The sequence below is a fragment of the Ambystoma mexicanum genome, chromosome 8, assembly GCF_040938575.1.
Source record: "Ambystoma mexicanum isolate Mex_15411 chromosome 8, UKY_AmexF1_1, whole genome shotgun sequence".
NCBI lineage: Eukaryota > Metazoa > Chordata > Amphibia > Caudata > Ambystomatidae > Ambystoma > Ambystoma mexicanum.
In genome coordinates this window covers 122,232,737-122,254,037 of record NC_090929.1, presented here as the reverse complement: position 1 = coordinate 122,254,037, position 21,301 = coordinate 122,232,737, and the positions used below count along the sequence as shown (strand labels likewise).

Genomic DNA, 21,301 nt, shown 5'->3' with positions numbered 1-21,301 from the left:
TTGCCAAGACCTTCCAGTAGCCAGACCCACACATCACTGACTGACATTGTGGTCGTTGCGGTCACTGCAAGGAGACAACACAAAGGTTTTTCACATACATTCCTGTACAGAGGTATCGTTGAAAAATGGTTTGCACTCTTTGTAACTGACAGATTTTCTAGGGCACAGAAGTTTTGAGATGCCCAAAGTTGGGTAACATACACAGCAGAAGAAACATTCTTTTCAAGTGTAGTAACAGATGAAAACAAAAGACGCTTCTGGATGAGTTTTAATCTGTATAAATGGGTCAGGCTACTAGGCGAGATTAGTTAATTTGATTGTCCTCGTGAATATTTAGAATACATACAATCTGGATGAGTATGTCACCCACCACAAGCAACCTGCTATAAGAGGAAGAAAAGGTAACGTGGCCCTTGAAAACACAAAGTTTGAAACGTTGGCAGCAACAGTCACCTGTCTTGCTAATGTAAAACTGAATGATCTTGTGCACAGATAATTCATGATCTGCGAGTGCCAGCTGCAGAGGAATTCAGCAATCACATTGGGGGCTGGGGGAGGGTCTTGAAAAATAGTCAAAATTTTATTTAAAGCTAGACTACCAAAATTAGTTATAAAAGAAAACATTTGCATCTGAGATAACGGCTATTGTTTGATATAACCCTTTTCTGGGGCCGACTACCTGTCTTAGATCTTCTGCATTTACTGATCGTGTTAATGGATAAAGGTCTTGTACAATTTCGTTTTTCAGTGTTTTTCTTCTTGAGATGACTTTTAATAAAGCCCATGTTTTAAAGTCACTGGAATTGGCACACTGAGAAAGCTGCTCCTCTCCTGGTCATGTGATGTCAAGTACGGGTTGTGTCTCCAAAGTCTTGAGAAGGAGTGTGCGCAGGAGACCACGCCTTCAGAAGGAACGACTGGGTATCGCCGAGGATGAAAAGGGTGCTTTTCGTATAACACAACGGTTAGTTTGGAGTGGAGTAAGGGAGGCTGGCTGTCAGAAGGCTTCTGAGGGTCTGTCAGAGTTGGATTTTAGTAGAGGGATGAGTGGCAATGCAGATTGATTGTCCTTAGCTGTGGATAAAGCTTTAAAGTCCCCTCTAAAGATTATGGAGAACGGGGTAGATGCTTGCACAGTCCCACTTGGAAATTAAGTGATCTCAGCCAATGTAAAAGCAGTATGGATTTCCACCGATGGGTGTAATCTTTGTATGATATCTTATTACAGGCGCCACCAGGCAGGACTAATTTAGCCTGTCAGACTGAGATGAAATTGAGAGCATTGATAAAGCTTGCAAAAATGATTTGGCCGTGTTGCAGTCACATGTTAATATGATGGACATAGCATGCCAAACTGATCCGATGGACTGTGATAGTGTGGTTATTGCCGACTCTGAAAAGAAGAAACAAACACTGATTTGCCCAGCAGCCCATATCTGCAGGTCTGTCATTATTGAATAAGTCTTCCGATTTGAAGGACCGGGGATAGATGGACCAACTTTCCTTCTGAACAGGTTTGTATTAAAAAAAAAATCTAAAATGCCTGAAATCTTTGATCCCAACTTAAGAAATCTAGTTAACGATCATAGAAATGTTATTACAAATGTTGACAGAGCGGAGAGATCAGAGAAGCTCTCAAAAATAAAGTCCTGGTTTGGTTGCGGAGCAGGGTGGGCTGTGGCTGTGTTCGAGCACAAGAATTTAGACTCCTGCTTACGATTCAAATTAAGGACTGGTGCAATGGCACTGCTGAAGAGTGCATAATGATTGGGTGCGGCAAGCGGAACCACCTCGGTTTAATGAATTTGTGTAAACATTTTAATGTTAAGTCATCTGTGTCTAACATGAAAATTGTTCTGGACCTGGCTTCATAGATGTTTTTTCTCTTTACATCGTTTTCTGGTGTTAAATTCTATATGCTGGATTTGATGCTTGTATTTTTTGTCGTGTTTGTCTCTTGTTTGGAGCGTCCACAAGCCTCCGGGCCAGTTTCCGGCGATATATAAATACAAAAAAAATACATAAACGCTTCCCCACGTAGGACAACAATAAAGGAGAAAGGGTAAGAGACATTTCCAAAATGTACATTTGTACTGTATTCTGTCAAAAAAATGCACTAAAGAGGTAGCAAAGAATTATCGATTGTGCACACTATGTAGCAGTTTGTCCAAAGATGATCTTCCTGATCAACAGCAGAGTCCCCATGGATATGCATTTGAAGGGGCTGGGCAATGGATCAATATGTTTCTAAATAAATCAAAAGAAAGGACTCGACATAGCCACTTTTTGGCTTCAAAACAATTCGAGATAATGGGGCACAGTGAAGTATTTTGTTTCCTGAAAACTGAAAATCATGCAAGCACAACAAAAATAGAAGTATTTTAACTTTTAAAATGAGTGTCAGTAAACCTTACTTTAAAAACAAGTCCCACAATGGTAGTACCGGTTTTACGGGCAGCAGGAAGCTTGTGACCCTTTTCAGTGAATTCTGCTTCAAGAACTGCATTTCTACACAAAAAGAAGAGAATAATTTAGAAAATTGTACACAAAAAAAAAAAAAAAAATACTTCACAAATCCAAAAACAATTATTTCAAATGTGTGGTGTAAAGGTTCTTCAAGTACACAAATGTAGAGTTGTGTTAACATCAGATACACAGGCCAAGCCCCAAGCAGATAACAGCAACATTCTCCACCTCACAACCATGCAAAGCCAACACCCCACATTTCCAAGACGACTCACAAACTTGATGCATACCGGTGATGCTCTGAAGCAGAGGTTTGGCGAGACATTGCAGATACTCCAAACCCAACCTGCAATTACCAATGATAACCTTACCCTCAACACACACAAACAAACCACCCCCAGCCCCTTTGACTGCACATTCCCAGCTAAGTTTCCGTACACAGCCAGAAATTAATTTTACAAATATATAAGACTTTAAGGGCAAACATCTCACATAAGAAAATCTCACCTATAGGACGACAAACTTGAAATGAGCAAGTTAAGCCACAAAGCCCCTAATATATCAATATGTTCAGTGGCATGTCCTTTCGTTAACATTCTATGCAAGACGGCTGTGCCATGAAACATTCGGTTACAAGGCTATCCCAGTGCACATGCCCTTACTAGCAGGAGTAATAAAAGGGACGTTACTTTTCGTTCATCGTTCTGAGGTTTTGCTCTGCATAGAGAAAACCTGCCATTCAAATTCTTTGTTGGGATTGAGCTACATCACACAAACAATTGCCATCCTGCCTTGTCAATCTATGGAACAGCCTGTGCAAAAAAAACCAAAAAAAAAACTTTGCAGTGTTTCTACTGTAGTGGCTTCTCTCATGTGGCCACCAGTGCCGCGTAGCTCTCCAATTGCATCCCCCGACCCCTCCCGAAGGTACTTATTTGGGTACAACTTAAGATCAGTTAGTGAAAGGCTAAATGAAGAGGAGGTGGTTTTGAGAGTAGGGGTTCCCATGACAAAATTTAGTCCTCCAAAACCAATTGGCCATATTTACGTACAGCATGCTCTTCCATCTGCCTACCTCGGCATACCCACGCCCCCACTCATGTCAGAGTCCATGGTAAAAAATACATTAAAAGAAATTGGTGGCAAGGATGTGAATTTTACGAGTTTGACAAATGCTTGTTTTTTTGCAGTAATCTGCCACTCTGCAGGAGCGAACGGACGCTCAATTTTGCAGCAAAAGCCCGGAATATTACTCTATTTAAGATCTCCATTTTCTGTGACATATTTCGCAGCACATGCTAGAACCTGGCTACTCGTTTTGCATCAGAGAGACCTTCATCCAGGAATTGCTAGAATTTTTAAAAAGCATTCTCTTTTTTTTCTCTCTTTCCCACTCCCCTCCCCGTGAAACCCCCTTAGACACCTGTTGCCTTTCGTCTGTGCATTATTGACCAAATATGCTACACAGACCGATTCTATGTCAAGACCGGAGGCTCCCATTATGCTTCTCTTTCTTTTATTAAATTATTAAAGGAAGCTCAGCAGCAAGAAATATTTCTTCAGAATGCTGAAAAATATGTATGTAACAAGAAAAAACAAGTCAAACACTCTAAAATCTTGAGAGTTGAGAAACACAAGAAAACTCCATTTCCCAGGACTGTGAAAAGTTCAACATGAGGTCACCAACATGTGACTCGAAACGTCCAATGACAAGGAAAGGTCCCTGCATAAACAGTCCTGAAAATGATGCCACTTCCTCTTTCTTTGCTGCTCACAGCAAGAGATAAGTACATCATTTTCTGGATATGTTTGTCATGTTTATTATGTATTTTGAAATGATTGTTTTATGATTTGCGCTACGTTCGTCGCGCGTAATAGTGAGAAATAATCTCTCGACTTCGTTCGTCGAGCGCACTTCGAGTGTGTCAGTGTTTTCTCTCCGACGCCGACCGCTTCCGGCCGGCGCCGGAGAGTACTTCGCCTTTCTCAGCCTTCGTTCGGCTGTTTATTTTGTTAATATTGCGAGCGTAAAGCCCGCGGATCTTTTTCTTTCATTTTACTGCGACCCGTGTTCGCAGAGCTTAAAGGAAACCGCGAAGTGACCGCGGTGCCTCGAGCGGCCACCAGAGGGAGCTCCTGCCGTCGCAGGTCCGCTCCTCAGCTTTCTGGCGCTCGCGATCGCTTTCCGTTGTAATTTCACAGCGGATTAGCGATCGCGAGTGCCAGGAGCTGATCTCAACGAACTGTGCCGAATTTGATTTTAAAAAAAAAAAAAAAAAAAAAAGAGAGGAATTTGAAGGACAGCTGATCACTGCTCCGTGCCCTTCTGGTTAGGGCTTTCATAACTCTCCTCAGCTCCTTCATTGGGCATTGAGAGAAGGCGGTCTGCCCACACACAATTAAAAAAAAAAAAAAAAAAAAAAGAGGTAGGGTGAATTGAAAGGTGCTTAAAGTAATGGCAGCACAATACTTCCCTCAAGAGAGCCAGGATTGGTCTGGTCAGGAGGAAGAGATTTATGATTTTAATGAAGTGGCTATGGCTTCCAGCCTAAAGAAAGTACTGGGTTCCACAGTGGAGACCAGCATAAAAAAAGCGGTGACACAAATGCTTATGCCTATTCAGCAGCGCCTGGATGACATGGAGGAGCATTTGCAAGACAAATCCCTACCAAAGAAAAAGACTCAGAAAAGGAAGCACCTTTCAGAAGGGGGATGTACACCGGCTCGCCTGAGTAAGAACTCTACGACCCCCCCGAGCCAGACAGAACCAGCCACTGCTGCCCTATCAGACGCCTTCTCCAGGCTTAAAAAAAGCTTTTTTGGACAGGAAGGGACCCCCTTCCGCAGATGAACCCTCCTACCCGGAGGAAGAATTCAGGGATATCACATCTCTAAGCCCAGAAGAATATCAACAGGGCCAGGATCAAGAGGAGCTCGACTTTCACAGTCAGTCTCCAGTCTCCTCTGAAGAAGATACGCACTCAATTGCGTCGCGACCCTCTACCTCAGGGATTGTGGCAGCCCCCATCCCTAAGAAGAAGTTAAGCACAGATTCCCTTCCTCCTAAAGGGATGTTTGTGCCGGAGGATCTGGTACACCCCAGATCTTCACATTGGGAGTCATCTTCTAGGACAACGGATTACATCAAGAACAGGCTTCGTAAGCCATTGGACAAAGAGGTCCGAGCAAAACTTAGAGCGGAATGTCCACGCCCCGAAATACCAGATAAAGTGGCCCTAACGCCTGAGTTAGACTCCAGGATGATTACTTTCCTAGGAAAGAATATTAAAGATCCACGAAAAGGTATAGATCGTGCCTGGAGGTCGTGCCAAGACCGGGTACTGGACATTACAGGCCCTCTAGCCAAGATAATGGATCTAGCAGAGGCGGCTATTGACACAGGAGAACCAATAGATCCTGTGACACTTTCAAGTTGGGCTCAAAGAGCCATTTGTCTGCTGGGCAATGCCAACTGTACCATTTCAGCGGAACGCCGCAAAGGTATCCTGCACAAGATAGACGCTAAACTATGCGAATTAGCAGACACGGAATTTGGTGCAACGGCCCAAGGCCTACTCTTCGGAGACTCCTTCATGAAGGAGATGTCCAAATTCGTAGGCACCTTTACCGCGCTGGACAAAGCGCAAGCATCCATTAAAAGAGTGTTTTCTTCAAGAATTTTTGCCAGGGCCGGACGAGGCAGAGGTCGCTCTTCCGGCCGATATTCCTTTGATAGAAGATCTCAGCAGTCTAGAGAGCAACACACCTGGCACGATCGCTCAGAGACCTTCTTCCCTTCGAGAGGGAGAGGCAGAGGTCGCGGCTGGAGGAGAGCCGCCCGGTACCCAGCACAGCAACTGCAAACCACAGGTCAGTCTGCCCTTCACAGCGCCTGCGCCCCATATCCCTGTAGGGGGGAGGTTGGCTTATTTTGCACATGCTTGGGATTGCTGATCAGGGGACGCATGGGTCAGAGATACAGTACGCGGCTTGCGCCTAGAATTCTTCGCGCATCCCTTCCAAGCAACCTGTCCTGCTTCCATTCCAATGTCCAAGGAAGACCACGTCGCTTTGGACAAAGAAATTCGCAGCCTAGCAACGAAACAAGCGATTCGCCCCTGCACAAACCAAGGCGGGTTTTTCAGTCCTATATTTCTGGTACGCAGAAAAGAGAAAGTGCGTCCAGTAATAAATCTGAAGGCCCTCAACGATTTTATTGTCTACCGACATTTCAAAATGGAGGGTATTCACATGCTGAGAGATCTTCTGAGACCCAACCACTGGCTAACGCGCCTAGATCTGAAAGACGCGTACCTAACGGTTCCCATACACCAAGATCACACGAGTTACCTCAGATTCTCTTGGAATCTTCACAGCTGGGAGTTCACGAGCTTACCTTTCGGTCTCTCTTCCGCTCCTTGGGTTTTCTCCAAACTCCTCCGGCCGGTAGTAGCACATCTCAGAGAACAGGGTGTTCGCCTAATCATATACTTAGACGATATGATCTTCTTGGCTCAGTCGCAAGCTCTAGCGGAGCATCAGACCAAGCTAGCCATAGACCTACTCCACAGTCTCGGTTTCCTCATAAATTGGGAAAAATCAATTCTTCTCCCTTCCAGAAACTTAGAATTTCTAGGGTTCATCGTAGACACCGAGTTAACTCAGCTCCGTCTCCCCATAGCCAAGATTCATTCTACCAAACGGGAGATCCGCAGACTCCTTCAGAGGGAGGAGTTCTCTCTTCGGGACCTAGCGAGAGTGATAGGGTTTCTCTCCTCCTCTATTCAAGCGATCTTTCCCGGACCTTTACATTACCGGGAGTTACAGAGACTCAAAGGGCAACACCTAAGACACAGTCTCTCTTACTCGCAGCGGCTAACTCTGTCGCTGGAAGCAAGGACAGAGCTCAACTGGTGGCTCACCCACATGGAAGCATGGAACGGCCGAGCAATCTTCGGTTCAGCACCAGATCTCGTGATAGAGTCAGATGCCAGCCGTTCCGGCTGGGGAGCGAGATGCGGTTCAGTAGCCACAGGAGGAACTTGGTCTCCTTTGGAACTCGAGATGCACATAAACTGCTTAGAACTCCTAGCGGGTTCCTTCGCAGTACGCTCATTCGCCAAAGACAGAGTGAGTTGTTGTATCTTGTTAAAAATGGACAACGTCTCGGCGGTGAGATATATCAATCATCTGGGAGGCACCAGATCTCGACCCCTAGCGGAATTAGCCAAAGATTTTTGGCATTTCTGTCTGCAGCACCAGATTTCTGTCACAGCGGAATACCTACCTGGTCTCACGAATGTAGTAGCAGACTGGTATTCCCGGAACACGACCGATTACAGCGATTGGAAACTGGACAGAGAAGTCTTCCTCAGAATTCAACGAGTTTGGGGTCCCATGTCCAAGGACCTGTTTGCCTCGCGCCTGAACGCTCAACTTCCAGTGTTCTTCAGCTGGAACCCCGATCCAGCAGCGATGGCGACAGATGCTTTCCTCCAACCTTGGTCAGAAGGGGTTCACTATGCCTTTCCCCCCTTCAACATGATTGCGAGGACCCTGGCGAAGGCACGTCAGGAGCAATCAGAATTGGTTCTGATAACACCGGTCTGGACCTCTCAGACCTGGTATCCAGTTCTTCTGGAACTTTCCTCGGATTTTCCAATCCTTCTACCCCGATTTCCGGATCTTCTACTAGATCCAGCGGGCAATCGCCACCCCCTACTCCTCCACGGCTCTCTGTCCTTAGCAGCCTGGAGGATTTCAGGGCAAGGTGGAGAGTTCCAGGCATGTCCTTCAAGGCAGTTAGCCTCATCGAAGAGAGTTGGGCCCCTGCCACTCTCAAAAGATATTCTAACTCTTGGAACGCCTGGAGAAACTGGTGTCAACAGAAAGGATTGCATCCAGTTTCGGCACCTGTAGAGGAGATCCTCAATTTCCTCGCATCCTTAGTGGAAAGAGGCTTAGCATATAGGTCAGTTAACGCATACCGTTCTGCAATTTCAGCAGGCCACGACCCTATAGAAGGAGTTCCGGCAGGGGAACATCATTTAGTTTGCAGACTACTCAAGGGCATCAGACTTACAATACCTCCTCCGTCTCGCTATAATAAGCTTTGGGACGTTAACATAGTACTTAATCTGTTTCTTTCCTGGCCAGATAACAAGGAACTATCTCGCACCGCCCTGTCCGGCAAACTAGTTACCCTGCTCTGTCTAGTCTCCTGCAGGAGAGTTTCCGATGTTAAAGCCCTAGACATAGCAGGCAGAACCTTCTCTCCAGATGGCATTGTATTCCACCTACATAGAAGGACAAAGTGCAATTCTAGAGTGATCTCATATCCGGCCTTTACGGATCAAACAAAGCTCTGCTTAGTCAGATGTCTAAAGGCTTACGAGGAGATTACGGCACCTCTTAGGAACCCGCCAGACGGGCAGCTGTTGATAGCCTTACGTAAACCACATAAAGCAGTTTCCTCCCCAACTTTAGCGCGCTGGGTGAGGTGGACCCTAAATCAAGCAGGGATTGATACCTTACACTTTGGAGCGCACTCTGTCAGAGGAGCCATGGCCTCCAAAGCGTTTCAAGTAGGGATTCGTCTGGATGACATCATGAGGATGGCAGACTGGGCAAGTGAATCAGTATTCAAGGAATTTTATCTGAAACCAGTAGAACAGCCGGCGGCTATTGTGGTAGGTAAGCTTTAAACTAGCATAATGGGAGCCTCCGGTCTTGACATAGAATAAAGATTTTCCATAATGTCTTACTAGAAAGTCTTGATTCTATTAAAGACACGGAGGCGAGCATTATCCCACCCGGCGAGAAATTTAAATATGCTTACACATTGTTGTATATGAATATATTGCAAATAATGGTTTTGTTTTAAAAGTACTGTTGTCTGGGTAACAATGTATTTCTCTCCCACCCCTTTACGGGAACTAGGGTTATAATATACGCAAGCTAACTATGTTTTGTTCTATATTCCTGACAGGGTCAACAGACAAATCGGCTTAATACAAGAGACCCGTATTACACCACATGATGACCTTGGCTCAAAGCTATCTTGGACACATTCGCAGCTTCGAAAGAGGAAGTGGCATCATTTTCAGGACTGTTTATGCAGGGACCTTTCCTTGTCATTGGACGTTTCGAGTCACATGTTGGTGACCTCATGTTGAACTTTTCACAGTCCTCCTGGGAAATGGAGTTTTCTTGTGTTTCTCAACTCTCAAGATTTTAGAGTGTTTGACTTGTTTTTTCTTGTTACATACATATTTTTCAGCATTCTGAAGAAATATTTCTTGCTGCTGAGCTTCCTTTAATAATTTAATAAAAGAAAGAGAAGCATAATGCTCGCCTCCGTGTCTTTAATAGAATCAAGACTTTCTAGTAAGACATTATGGAAAATCTTTATTCAGAGGCACACAATCACTGCAGAAGGTCAAAAGGGGTTCAAGGCTACAAGCCCGCAGACACCTCCAACAGTATAATAAAAATTGGGTAGAATCGAGAGTGCTACTAGGAAGACGTTCCCATCAGAATAGGTCAGGGCAAAAAACATACACCAAGTATAAAATGTAAAGTGGAGCATGCGGAGAGCAGAAATCGGATATAGTGCATTTTATTCAATCCACTTTAAAAAATGATTCCTCAAACAAAAAGGAAAATAAAATTATGTTCATTGGTGGCTCTATAGGGGAGGATACATTGTATATCACAACACACTCATTACAGGCTGGGAATCGTGTTTCATTCCAAACCAATCAAAATTAGTTCAGATGAGGCAATTACAATTGCAGATTCAACGGAATGGTCAACAGTTCCACAGTATTTTCTTTATCAATACAAAACAGACTGTAAGGCTGAGAAGCTATAATAGCACTAAAAGGATTGCCGGAATAGCCTGCTTTCAGCCTGCTACGCTCTTCAAAAAGACCACTAAGAAAGTAATGCAAATACCCAAGTGTAGGCAGAATCGCAGTCTCCCTTAAGAGCCCATCTGAGGAGCAAAAATCAGAGCCTGAAAATAGCTGGCAAACTGGCCTGTAACCAAATAAATTGTTCACAAAAGTGAAATAGAGGCCAGGGCGTTGGGACCGTTTACCCTTGACTACACAACAATGTTTCTTAATAACTACTGAACAGAAAGAATGTCTTTGTCCGAGTAGGGTACCATATTGTTGCAATTACACAATGTCTGCATCCAGGTGGCATAGTCATCTTCGAGAAGGATTCATACCGCCTTGCTTGTGGACTTCCTTTATCTATTTTTGACTTTTGATCAATGAAAGACTTGCTGAATGAATGTCACTCATTTGCATAATTTACAAGCAATTTGCTTAGAACTTCTCCAGTAAAAACTGTAGCCTACAGAGTATGTAAGTGAACCACTAAATTCCACATGGTCTCCTTTCAATGAATGTACCTGGCATTACAATTTTGTGAGTAAACTAAGGTATACGTAAAATGTATTGTGCTCTTAAGAAGCAAAGGAAATCTATATTGGTAAGGTATGCTTGCAAACAAGTATTGAATATATATTTCAATGTTTCCGCAAATTTCCATTCTTTTCCAATACACAAAAAAGGGAAAAATGTTCGGGAACCCTTATATCTGTTCTTCACCTCCAAAAAGGAACCCTATCCTAAACTACAATCAAAAACACGTTTCATTTCAATACAACTGCCACTTTTACCAGAATCTCTCACATTGTCAGTTTTGTTCCGTTTCCAGGCACGATAAGGACACAGATCCGGAATTTCAGACAGGCGGGAGATCATATCGCTTCAATAACTCCGAACTTGTATTGGCATGGGAGGTACAGTGTCGGTAGGCTCTCTGAGACATAAAAGGGTATCAGGTTGAGTAATGAAGCGCAGCAGGGCTCAAGGCTGGACAGAGGACTCAAATTGAGCCATGGAACGCGGCAAGGATTGCTGGGTATTAAGTAGTGGCGAGGCGTAGTCCAGAAACAAATATGGACTGATTAAGGATTGTGCACGCATGAAGATTGCACACACCGAGACAAAGGGACAGCCAAGTGTTGGCCACTTTTATTATGCAGCGGTCAGAGGCAGATCTACACATATGCAAAAAAGGAAGCACGTTTACAGTTGGGATTAGGAGAACCCATCGCAGACAAGCTGTAGGTGAGCACCGAGCTGTGGTTATCAGTGCACTAGGTCTTGCTATAAAATTACTGTGCAAGACGAGTGCCAAAAAGACATTTTGAATGCAGTTACTTTGAGAGTTATAAGGATTCCTCCACAAGCACAGATAGTGCATTCAACAAGTCAGCTTCCATAGGGAGATGTAAGGAACGCTATACAGGAGGCTGGCTTGCCCTGTGAGGAAGAGTTAGTAGCATGATCCTCACAAGGAGTCTTCTTTTACGGAAATTGTCTAACAGAGAGGGAGAAGTAATTTAGGAAGAGATTAATGGCAGGCCTCTCCGAGAATATATGGTCAGAGGGCATCCATCGGCAAAGATTTCAACTATTTCCACCACCTGAGATGTTGGTCTTCCATTTATTGAAGATACAGCAGCGAACAGGGCAGTCCAGAATCAAGCGGCATACATTGATGGGATAGGCAGTGAGCAATGGGGGAATACAAAATGAGGACAGGACATTCATATGACAGTTGTCCAAGGGGACCGAGTACAAACAGGATACTATGTACGGAAAAGTAATGTTCAGGGTAGTCTGGGGGAGGGTGCTCCTTCTGGGTTATGGATGAGGAGATTTAAAGTACTGGTAGTTAAAGTTACACGTCCCTGCAAATCGGGGCAAGGAGAAAGAAGAAGCGGAAGTGAAGTGCAGCTGGGGAGCAGAGATTAAGGAAGAGTACTGGAGTGAGTACGCAGAGGTGAATAGAGTGATATTGTGTTATCTGGGAAGGGAAGGTTCAATCTCATACAGGAGATTGGAAAATGGTTTAATAAGAATTTAAAAAGGGAGCCTTTTTCATGGAAAGTCAACCTGAATGGAGGTAAAGTCCTGAAGATAAATGATTGGGACGTTTGTAGAGGGCGCAGCAAGAGAAAAATACTTTCATAATTAAGGGGAAGGAGCAGAGGAGAGGCCAAGGAGGAGTCTGGCATAGTAGTTAGTCAAGGCATCAGTATAGCAGTATCAAAGCAAGCATGATAGATTTGTAAGAGGAGGGCAATTAGTATGATCTGAAGCAGGTTAGACCTGGCAGCAGTCAAGAAAGAAGGGCGTCATGAAGATTAAAGCACCCACTGAATGGGACCCACGGTTTAAGACAGGTGGAAATGATATTGGTGGGGAAAGAAGGACAGCCTTGAAGGCAGAAAGATATATCATTTAATTGAGAAGAAACGTTAGGCATTGCCACCCCGTGCCAGAACGCAAAATGCAAGCTGAAGGGTGTGGATTAAACGTCGGAAAGGAAAAGATGTGCGTCATCCGCAAAGAGGTTGTACGAGAATCCAAAGGAGAGCAAGTGACCAAGGGAGCAGGTGTAAGGGGTGAAAGGTAAGTGGCACAGGTTGGAGACTTGCATGATGCCAACTTGGAGGGAGGATCAGGCGCACACTAGTTCCAAGAAATGGGTAATGTAGGATGCAACTCAGTCGAGAGCAACGTCCTGGATACCAAAATCAGTTTAGAGAGGAGTTTGAAGTAGCAAGCCAAAGTCAATAAAATTACGGACATGAGTGAACGCAGACTCCAAGAATTACGGCTGTGAAATCCAGAGTGAAGGGTTCTAGAGGTCATTTGTGTCCAGGTAGGAGATTCTATAAAAACGAGTCAAGGATTTTAGGACGGTGAAGGAGAAGCAATACAAGTTGATCAGTAGGACGGTTATTGGGGTCACCAGATGGCTTCTTTAGGATTGGTAGTATAGTTGCTACCTTGAAGCAGGCTGGAAAGAGATATTGAAAAAGGAACCAGTGTAGAAGCAGGTTGAGTGGCGCAAGCTCCTGGACCACAACGGGTAAATGGGTCAGCAGTGGCACATGAGGGGTTGGCAGACCGGAAGAGGAGTGTTCACAAGGAGGTTGGAACGTATTTGTGGTAGATGGTAGAAATAATCAGTGGTGGGGGTGAAAGAAGCTGGGGAGTGAGGTGAACATCTACATTGTAGATGAAACGTAATAGGTAAAGTTTTAGATATAATCTGTGGGGAAGACATCAATTAGTAATAGGATCAGTGAGGTAGGATGCTTTCAGTGTGTCCAGAGATGTGGTGAACGAGAGGACAACGCATGGTCCAGAAGAAGAGCATAGAGCATTTACAAACATAGCATTTCATGTCTGTTTAGAGGAGGCAATCTGGAGGCGAAGGTAGGATAAGGATAGTAGTGATCAAGGGAGAGGGGAACAAAGGTCCAGTTAAGGTCTGAGAAGGAAGGCCCATTCAATAGATTAGGCCTGGGTATGATATGATATTTTATTTGTATTACGCTCGTACACAAGTGTTTCAGAGCGTGACTAGGCAAGGGAGGGGAACAAGGGAGAACACAACATAAAAACGATCTTACTAGGCCCAGTGACATTGAGAACGCGCAAGTGCATGGGAAAGGGAAAAGGGAAAATGTGCATAGAAGGGGGAGAGTGAAAAGTGCAGAAGCTGAGGAGCGCAGATAAATAAAATAAATAGAAAATTGAGGCAAACTGTGTTAGTGCAGCCAGCAAGTGGCAAGTGCTGTGTTTAAGGCAGCAGACTGGGTAAGTCGAATAAGTGCAGAAAAAGAAGACAAATGGGGGGGGCTGTATGGGTACAGATACAGTCTGCAGTGCAAGGGGTGGCCAGGAGGCAGTGCAGGAAGGTGGCAGGGTGAGAAGGTACCTGGGCCCAGGGGACAGAGGGTGGCCAGGTGCACAGTGTCAAGAGAGCAGATCAGCAGGGGAGAAGGGGAGCGAAGGCAGAAGCAAAGAGGAAGGTTTTGAGGTGCTTCCGGAACCGGTGATGGTTCTCCTCATGTTTTAGAGTGGCAGGGAGGCTCTTCCAGAGGGAGGCCCTAGCCGAAGATAGAGATCTACCTCCAGCTCGTTTCTTTGAAAAACGACTGACCCTGAGGGAGTTCGAGGTAGAGGAGCGAAGAGCTCGAGAGGGGAGGTATTTGCGGAGTGATAGCTGAAGGTATTTTGGACCCAGGCCCCAGAAAGCCTTGTGGACAATGCAGAGGGTTTTGAATTTAATCCTTGCATCCACTGGGAGCCAATGGAGAGATTTCAAAGCTGGAGAGATACGATCCCAGGGCTTGAGGCCAAGCACAAGTCTCGCAGTCCTGTTCTGGATAAGTTGTAGAGGGCAGAGAGTAGAGGCAGGTAGATTTAGAAAGAGGCTGTTACAATAGTCCAAGCTAGAGAGAACCAGAGCTTGAGATACCATGAGCTTCTGGGGGAAGGAGAGGAAAGGCAGAATACCTCTGAGGAGGTGCAGTCAGAAATTTGACTTTTTAGAGACATCATAGATATGGGCCAAGAAGGAAAGTGTGGAGTCAAAGATGACGCCAAGGTTCTTAGCCTTGCAGGTAGGGGTAGGAGGAGGGCCCAGGGAGGCCGGCCAGAGAGTGAGAGAAAAGGATGGAGATGGTGTGCTGATGAGGAGGATCTCCGTCTTGCTGGCATTCAGACAAAGATCATTGGCGGCACACCAATTTTGAACGGCAGTTAGGCAGTCAGAGATGGGAGAGGAGGTGGCCGAGGGCAGCCGGAAAATGAGTTGAGTGTCATCAGCGTAGCACTGGAAATTTGAGCAGTAAATGGCAATGCAGTGAGCGAGAGTTGCCAGGTATTGGTTGAAAAGCCAGGGTGAGAGGTTAGACCCCTGGGGAACCCCACAGGTGGAGAGGAGGATAGATGATAGGAAAGACCCCAGTTGGACCTGGGAGGATCGATCAGAGAGGAAAGAGGTCAGCCAGGGTAGGAGAAAGTGAGGGAAGGGAGGACCTCACTTGGCTAGGTAGGGGACCAATGAGTCTGGTTTAAATGTACGTTTGGGGAAGTGAGGGGGAAGACAGCAATACTGAAGTGGGAATGGAAGGGTCAGAAAAGGAGGGGTACATATTGAGATTAGATGGGGGTGTGAGAAGGAAAACACATCAAGGTCAAGAGTAGGTGGGTAGATTGTGAGGTGGGGGTAAAGGACTGGAGTTCAAGGTGGTGGGAGGAAGAGATCTAGGGGAGGTTGAAGTCACCCATAAGAGCTATATGGGCTTTGGGGGACTAATATAATCAGTGAAGTGTTCCAGTTTGCATCAGATTGCGATGCACCAATGCTCGAAGTGCACACGATATCTACATGTGCTTAAAGTACATTTAGCTCCGGACTCCAAATGTAACATTAACCAGAATTCTGATAGGCCTGAATGTATAATTCCACTCCAGAGGTTCCCCCCCACCCCCCGGTGCCTTCCAGGTTGCTGCTCTTTTTCCCTACTAAAGGAGCCCTCCAGCCTCTTTGCCTGGGGAGCAAGTGCACCCCCTCCCCTCCCTGCAGCCTTCTTCTGCAGGAGTCTGTCCCGATACATTCTGGTTTCACCATCACTGTCTTGTGGCCAATGCAGACTTGACTTTTATGGACTTCATTGTTTCACGGTGCGTCACCCTTTCTCATGGTGGCCCTGAATCATGCTGTTCCCATCTTCATCTTGTATCCAGGCTTGCAACATTATGTCTTACTAGTGACTCTTGCAATTGTATTGGCTCTCTCCTATTGCTACTCCACTCTTTTTGACTGCTTACTCTGTTCTCTCCTCCTCTCCCTTTTCCCATCTCCGCACCTTACTCTATCAGAACTGTCCTTGGAACTAGTATGATAGCAACCTCGTCCGTCTCCTCCACCCCCCGCAGCACTATCTGAAATGTCATCAGGCTAAGTTCGATAGTCGCTTGTTTTGTTCCCCCCCCCTCCCTTTCTGCACCCCTCTCCCTCACCTTTTGTTTTCTCCGGCTCTACCAGAAACGTTGTCAGGCCTAGTACGGTAGTCGCCTGTCCGTTTCCATTTCCTTCCCACTCTCCCCCTCCCTTCCTTATCTATATCATAGCTCTTGCACCATCTGAAATGTCGTCAGGCCGAGTACGAGTAACCTACTGTTCATGGCCTGTAAGAAAGTCATTGTATTTTCTCTTGTTCACTCCCTTGAAGCGCTTTGAAACACATTGTGTATAGGTGCTATATAAATAAACTATTATATCATATCCATATGGGGTATACTCTATTCTCCAGGCTAAAGCCAATGGCAGGTGTGTGAAACCTGCAGCTCTCCACATGTTTTGGACTACGATCCCCATGACCCATTACCATTGGCCATGCGAGATAGGGTTGATGTTCTTTGTGTCCAAAAGGTTCCAGAACCATGGCCTATTTTTTTATGTTGCTATATTCTTAGAAGAACTCCAGTAGACCGTTTCTCTAAAAACATTGTGAAACAAGGCTCAAATCATGAGAGGCCTACCGGTCACCATGCACGTGCTGGCTGCAATCCCCGAAATACAATCCTAGTAAGCACTTTATTTACCAGGATGTCTACAGATTGGTGAGGTCATCTGAAATGTTGCCTGCAATGCCAATTATGTCACTTGTGATCTTGTGTGTGACAATAGGAGTAGTGGAATGAAGGGGTGGAAGTCTCGATTGAGCAGTTTACCACAACAGTTGAATTTCTATTTTTGAGATTTCGCACCTCAAACAGAACATCTGTAACAAAAGATGTAAATTTGCCTAGATTTTTTTAAATGTGTGCTTCACCAAAACACCACTTCAAAAAGACATTTCCCCTGAATTTCAAAGATGTCTTAATTGAAGGGGGTCACAGAAGCGCATGCTGGGGCTGCAAGTTATGGTTACTTTGCTTGGGAAAGCCCTTTGGTTATGCCCCCGGCCCTCCTAAACCACCCATAGTAGCAGTGGCCACTTACCCGCATAGCGAGTCCGTGCACCATGTTCGTGACCCTGCATATGGTGGAGTGGCTCCGACTTAGGAAAACCGCAATTTTGGGTGGATTATCACTTCAGCACCGTTCAACAAATCCTAACAAACTTTCCCTCAAATTAATGACCAGACTGAATTTTTTGAAAGTTGTGTGGTTTCGTAAAAAAGGAAGGGGCCCAAAAATGCTTGAAAATGCTGCCGACTTCCATTATAGGATAAGTTATGTCGTGCCTACAGACCGAATTGGTGGATGGAGTTGCGCCAAATACTTCCAGAAAGCATAGGTTTGGTAACCAAAGCGCGCTTTTGCAAATCTTGTATTAATCCATCAAGCGATTTGCTTAATAATTGCCAAAACATAGGTGGAAAAAAAGCAATATCTTTGTTTGCCAGTCCATTTTCACTGACTTTCCATCAGGCTAATTAGTAGGATACAAAACTCAATTGGTAAAGGATATGCAAAAACAGCTGCCACTGTTATTTGGGAACTTCGCCAAAGTCAGAAAATCCCGGACTGATCCCCGGCTAGGAGATGGTAATCAGAGTAGGGGTGCAATATCTGCCTTAAAGCAAACAAAAACAAGAAATTCCCTCAGGGATCAAACACACATCATAGGCCATGTCCGGGGAAACGTTGCCAAGGGCCATGGACCTGTAACAGGTGTGCAGGGACCATTTGGCTTTCATTTTGGTTGAGCTGGGGGGGGTCACTAGGCATGGCAGCCCTAGGCAAACTGGCCACGTGACATTGCCACAGGACATTGTCAGTGGCCCACAGACCAGCAACACTCCCAGTGGCCACTTCATTGGGGCCTCGGAATGGGCCATGGTCATAGCCAGCTCTATGTTGCTCCAGGCCTTGGCGAGTGGCTCACAGACTAATTTGTTGCGAAGTATGCGGTGCCACCAGGCCCGGTGGTTAATTCCAATGGTTTGTCCCATGCAAAGCAGCCTCTGGCCATGGCCACAGACCCACAAAAGGCATAATGCGGCCACAGGACAGGCCCGGCTTAATGGGGCCTCAGGCATGGCCAAAGACATGCCCCGAGCTAAGGAGCCACTGGCAAAGACCAATGGCCCCGCTGGATGGATTTGTGGGGCCTGGCTGAAGGCCAAGGCAAAGTCTCACTGGTCAAAGACATAGGCCGTGGCACATGACTAGGAATGGAGGCAATGTAGGAACTGAGTTGTGTTGGAAGCTGATGTAGGCGAGGCAGATGCATATTAAATATGGCCATTGGACAGACATCTGGGAAGTGCTTAGTGCTATGACAGATGGCCTTCTGCAAAAGGCTTTACCACCAATCTAAAGTGGAATTGGGAGATGCCTTCAGTCAGGCCTAGTGACTTTTATGGAGGAAGTGATTATTATGGAAGATGTGATGAAAGTGGCGGTGGTCAGGTTAAAGTGGCCATTGGGTTTCACAAAAAGGAGATGCAATGACCATTACTGTGGCTAGTCGCCAGCTTTCATGGCATATTTTAGTTAGCGAGCAGAGGCGATTAAAACTGCAAATTGGGTCAGGGCTCTGGCCAGCCAGTATAAAGTGGGAGCACTTTGGTAGTGTCATTGGGCTTGAGGAAAAGCACGTACAATAAACATTTCATTGTGGTCAGTGGGAACTGGGAGTGCCTGAAGAACAGCATCAGTGGGTAGAATGGGTAGATTAGCGAGGTCTTTGCTTGGTTGATATTTAACGGGTGTGCATTGGCACTGTGCTTAGTTTTAGGTCTGTTCCCACTGTCAACTTTAGAAAGGTAGATGAAGGCAGAGTGTGGTCGATGGAGATGCATAAAGAAAGTGGACTGTGGGTAGAAGCAATTGTGAAAGGCAAGGTCTAATGTATACTGCACAGTTATTTTACACAGCTGAAGAAAAAGGGGCATCTTTACCCTGGCTAGTGCCCAGTTTCTAGGATGCATGGCCTACTATGATACCTGTGGCTCGATTACATTTCTTAAGTGGCACTGTGCCAACCTTGTCCTAGTGGCTTGACCGAGTCAGTGGGCACTTTTAGTGATGGAGTGGTAAAGTGGCCTTTGGACTTGACAAAATTGTGGCTGAGCAACCGTTTTAATCTGGGCATATATATATTGATTGATATATATGTAATATCTCGGTGAACAAACTTTCTTAAAAAGAGATGTTATAGTCAGCCCTCCAGATAATTGGTCTATCGGCCACTTAAACTCCCTAAAAATAGGCAAATGCTGCGAAAAAATAAAAATAGGTAATCCAAATACACCCTCTGAAAAAGTGGAATTAGCCACACAGTACTGTGTGCCCCTGCTTGTACCCGCACAGCTCCACGAATGTTTGGACCAGTAGTGCATGTAGTACCACAGGAAACTACTATTAATACTGCTGTATCGGAAGAAGTAAACATGTATCTTTTAATGTGCATGACTAAAGGAAATAATTAGTACAAAAACATTTCTGTTTTCCAGTTAAAAAAAATGTTTATTCACTTCTAAAACACTCATTGGGAATTGGACTTACATTTTGACACCATAAAAAATGCTTTAACAAAATATACAAATTATCACAGACACCACCTTTATTAAAAAGGGACAAACAAAATCCACAAATTACGGTTCTTCACAAAAACACCTGTCAATGTGCTGCACTGCTCATAATAAAAAGAAATCACTGATTACATTACAAATTAGGTAATCCGTGACATCACCAGTGCATATGCACTCTGCAACAAAAAGATGCATTAAACAAATAATAGATCTACCGATAGGTGTATTGAAACCTGTGCTTAGGAACCGTGATGCATGTGCTGCTTCACACATTTACAATTTTAATTTTGTTTGTAAGGATATCAAATGTTGCACTTTGTGACATTTTCATTATAGCTCCTTTATCCAAAGTTCATTCATCTTGGCTATTCAAATCAATTCATGTGTCCCATATGGGTATATTCCCTAAGGCAGTGGTCTGCAACTGTTGGCACTTCAGATGTTTAGTCTAAAAATATCATACATCTTGTCCAGCATTGTGAAGGGTGAGAAATCGAGGGAATTGTAGTCCAAAACATTTGGAAAGCCCCAGGATGCAGAACACCAAAAAGCTGCATTTACTCATCAAGACTCATGCAATGGTATTTGCAGAGCGGGAGGGGTATTCTTGATATCTGTTGTGGGGTACATTGACCAACCCAGCAGAATTCCTCTCCATCAGCAAGCTGCAATTCAGCAGCACCAGAGGAATGGCTGTGCTGGCTCAGTTGAGCACCATTGCCTCGCATCAAAACAGTGTTTTGCAGCAACAAAAATGATGGCTGCACTGTCTTTGCCAAGCACATATGGGGCGAGATGGAACATCCCGAGAATGGCTGCCAGTGCACCAAAGAAAAGAATTGAAAAGCAGCGCTGCTAGCTGCCAGCTCAGAATTTCCCCTAGAAAAAGAAAGTGTTCTGCATTTAAAAATGACTGCGCCCTAATGCTCTTTTTCATCTGTTCAACAGTACACAGTTCTGATCCAGCGAGACCCCGCTAGGTCCCTCCATATTCAGGTTGTGCTCCAGCAAAAAGGGGGCATTTCTCATTGAATGACAGTGTCAGGCAAGATCTGTGAAATAAATAACTTCACCCATGCCCTAAGCAAAACACTTTCCTTTTTGCAACAAAAGGACACAGATAAACCCTTCATAAGAAGCTCTCTCTCTCGCTCTCTTTGCTCATGTAAGTTTCATTGGACCCTTGCATTGAACAGACTCCTGTTTAGAAGAAATTGACTACGGCCATGGAAATGCTCAGAATAAAGATACCAGGAAAAGCTGCGTTTGTAAAGTGACATTTAAGGAAAATTAACCATGTGTAAAATTGTGCTTTTGACATACAAGACAATGTTGGTTTCAAAAGTGAAAGGTTGAATTAAGGCCCTGTCTTTGCATAGAATGTGATGGGGGCTTGTTTGAAA

The 21,301-nt window shown here is 45.0% G+C and overlaps 1 protein-coding gene across 1 annotated transcript in view; it reads right to left on the bottom strand.

Annotated features, from left to right (window-relative positions):
* Positions 1 to 21,301, bottom strand: part of PSMB7 (proteasome 20S subunit beta 7) — a 322,016-nt gene that overhangs the window by 289,913 nt on the left and 10,802 nt on the right. The window contains exon 2 of the mRNA XM_069609451.1: positions 2,415 to 2,508. Within this exon, the coding sequence (XP_069465552.1) occupies positions 2,415 to 2,508 (94 nt within the window). The remainder of the gene's footprint in view (positions 1 to 2,414; positions 2,509 to 21,301) is intronic.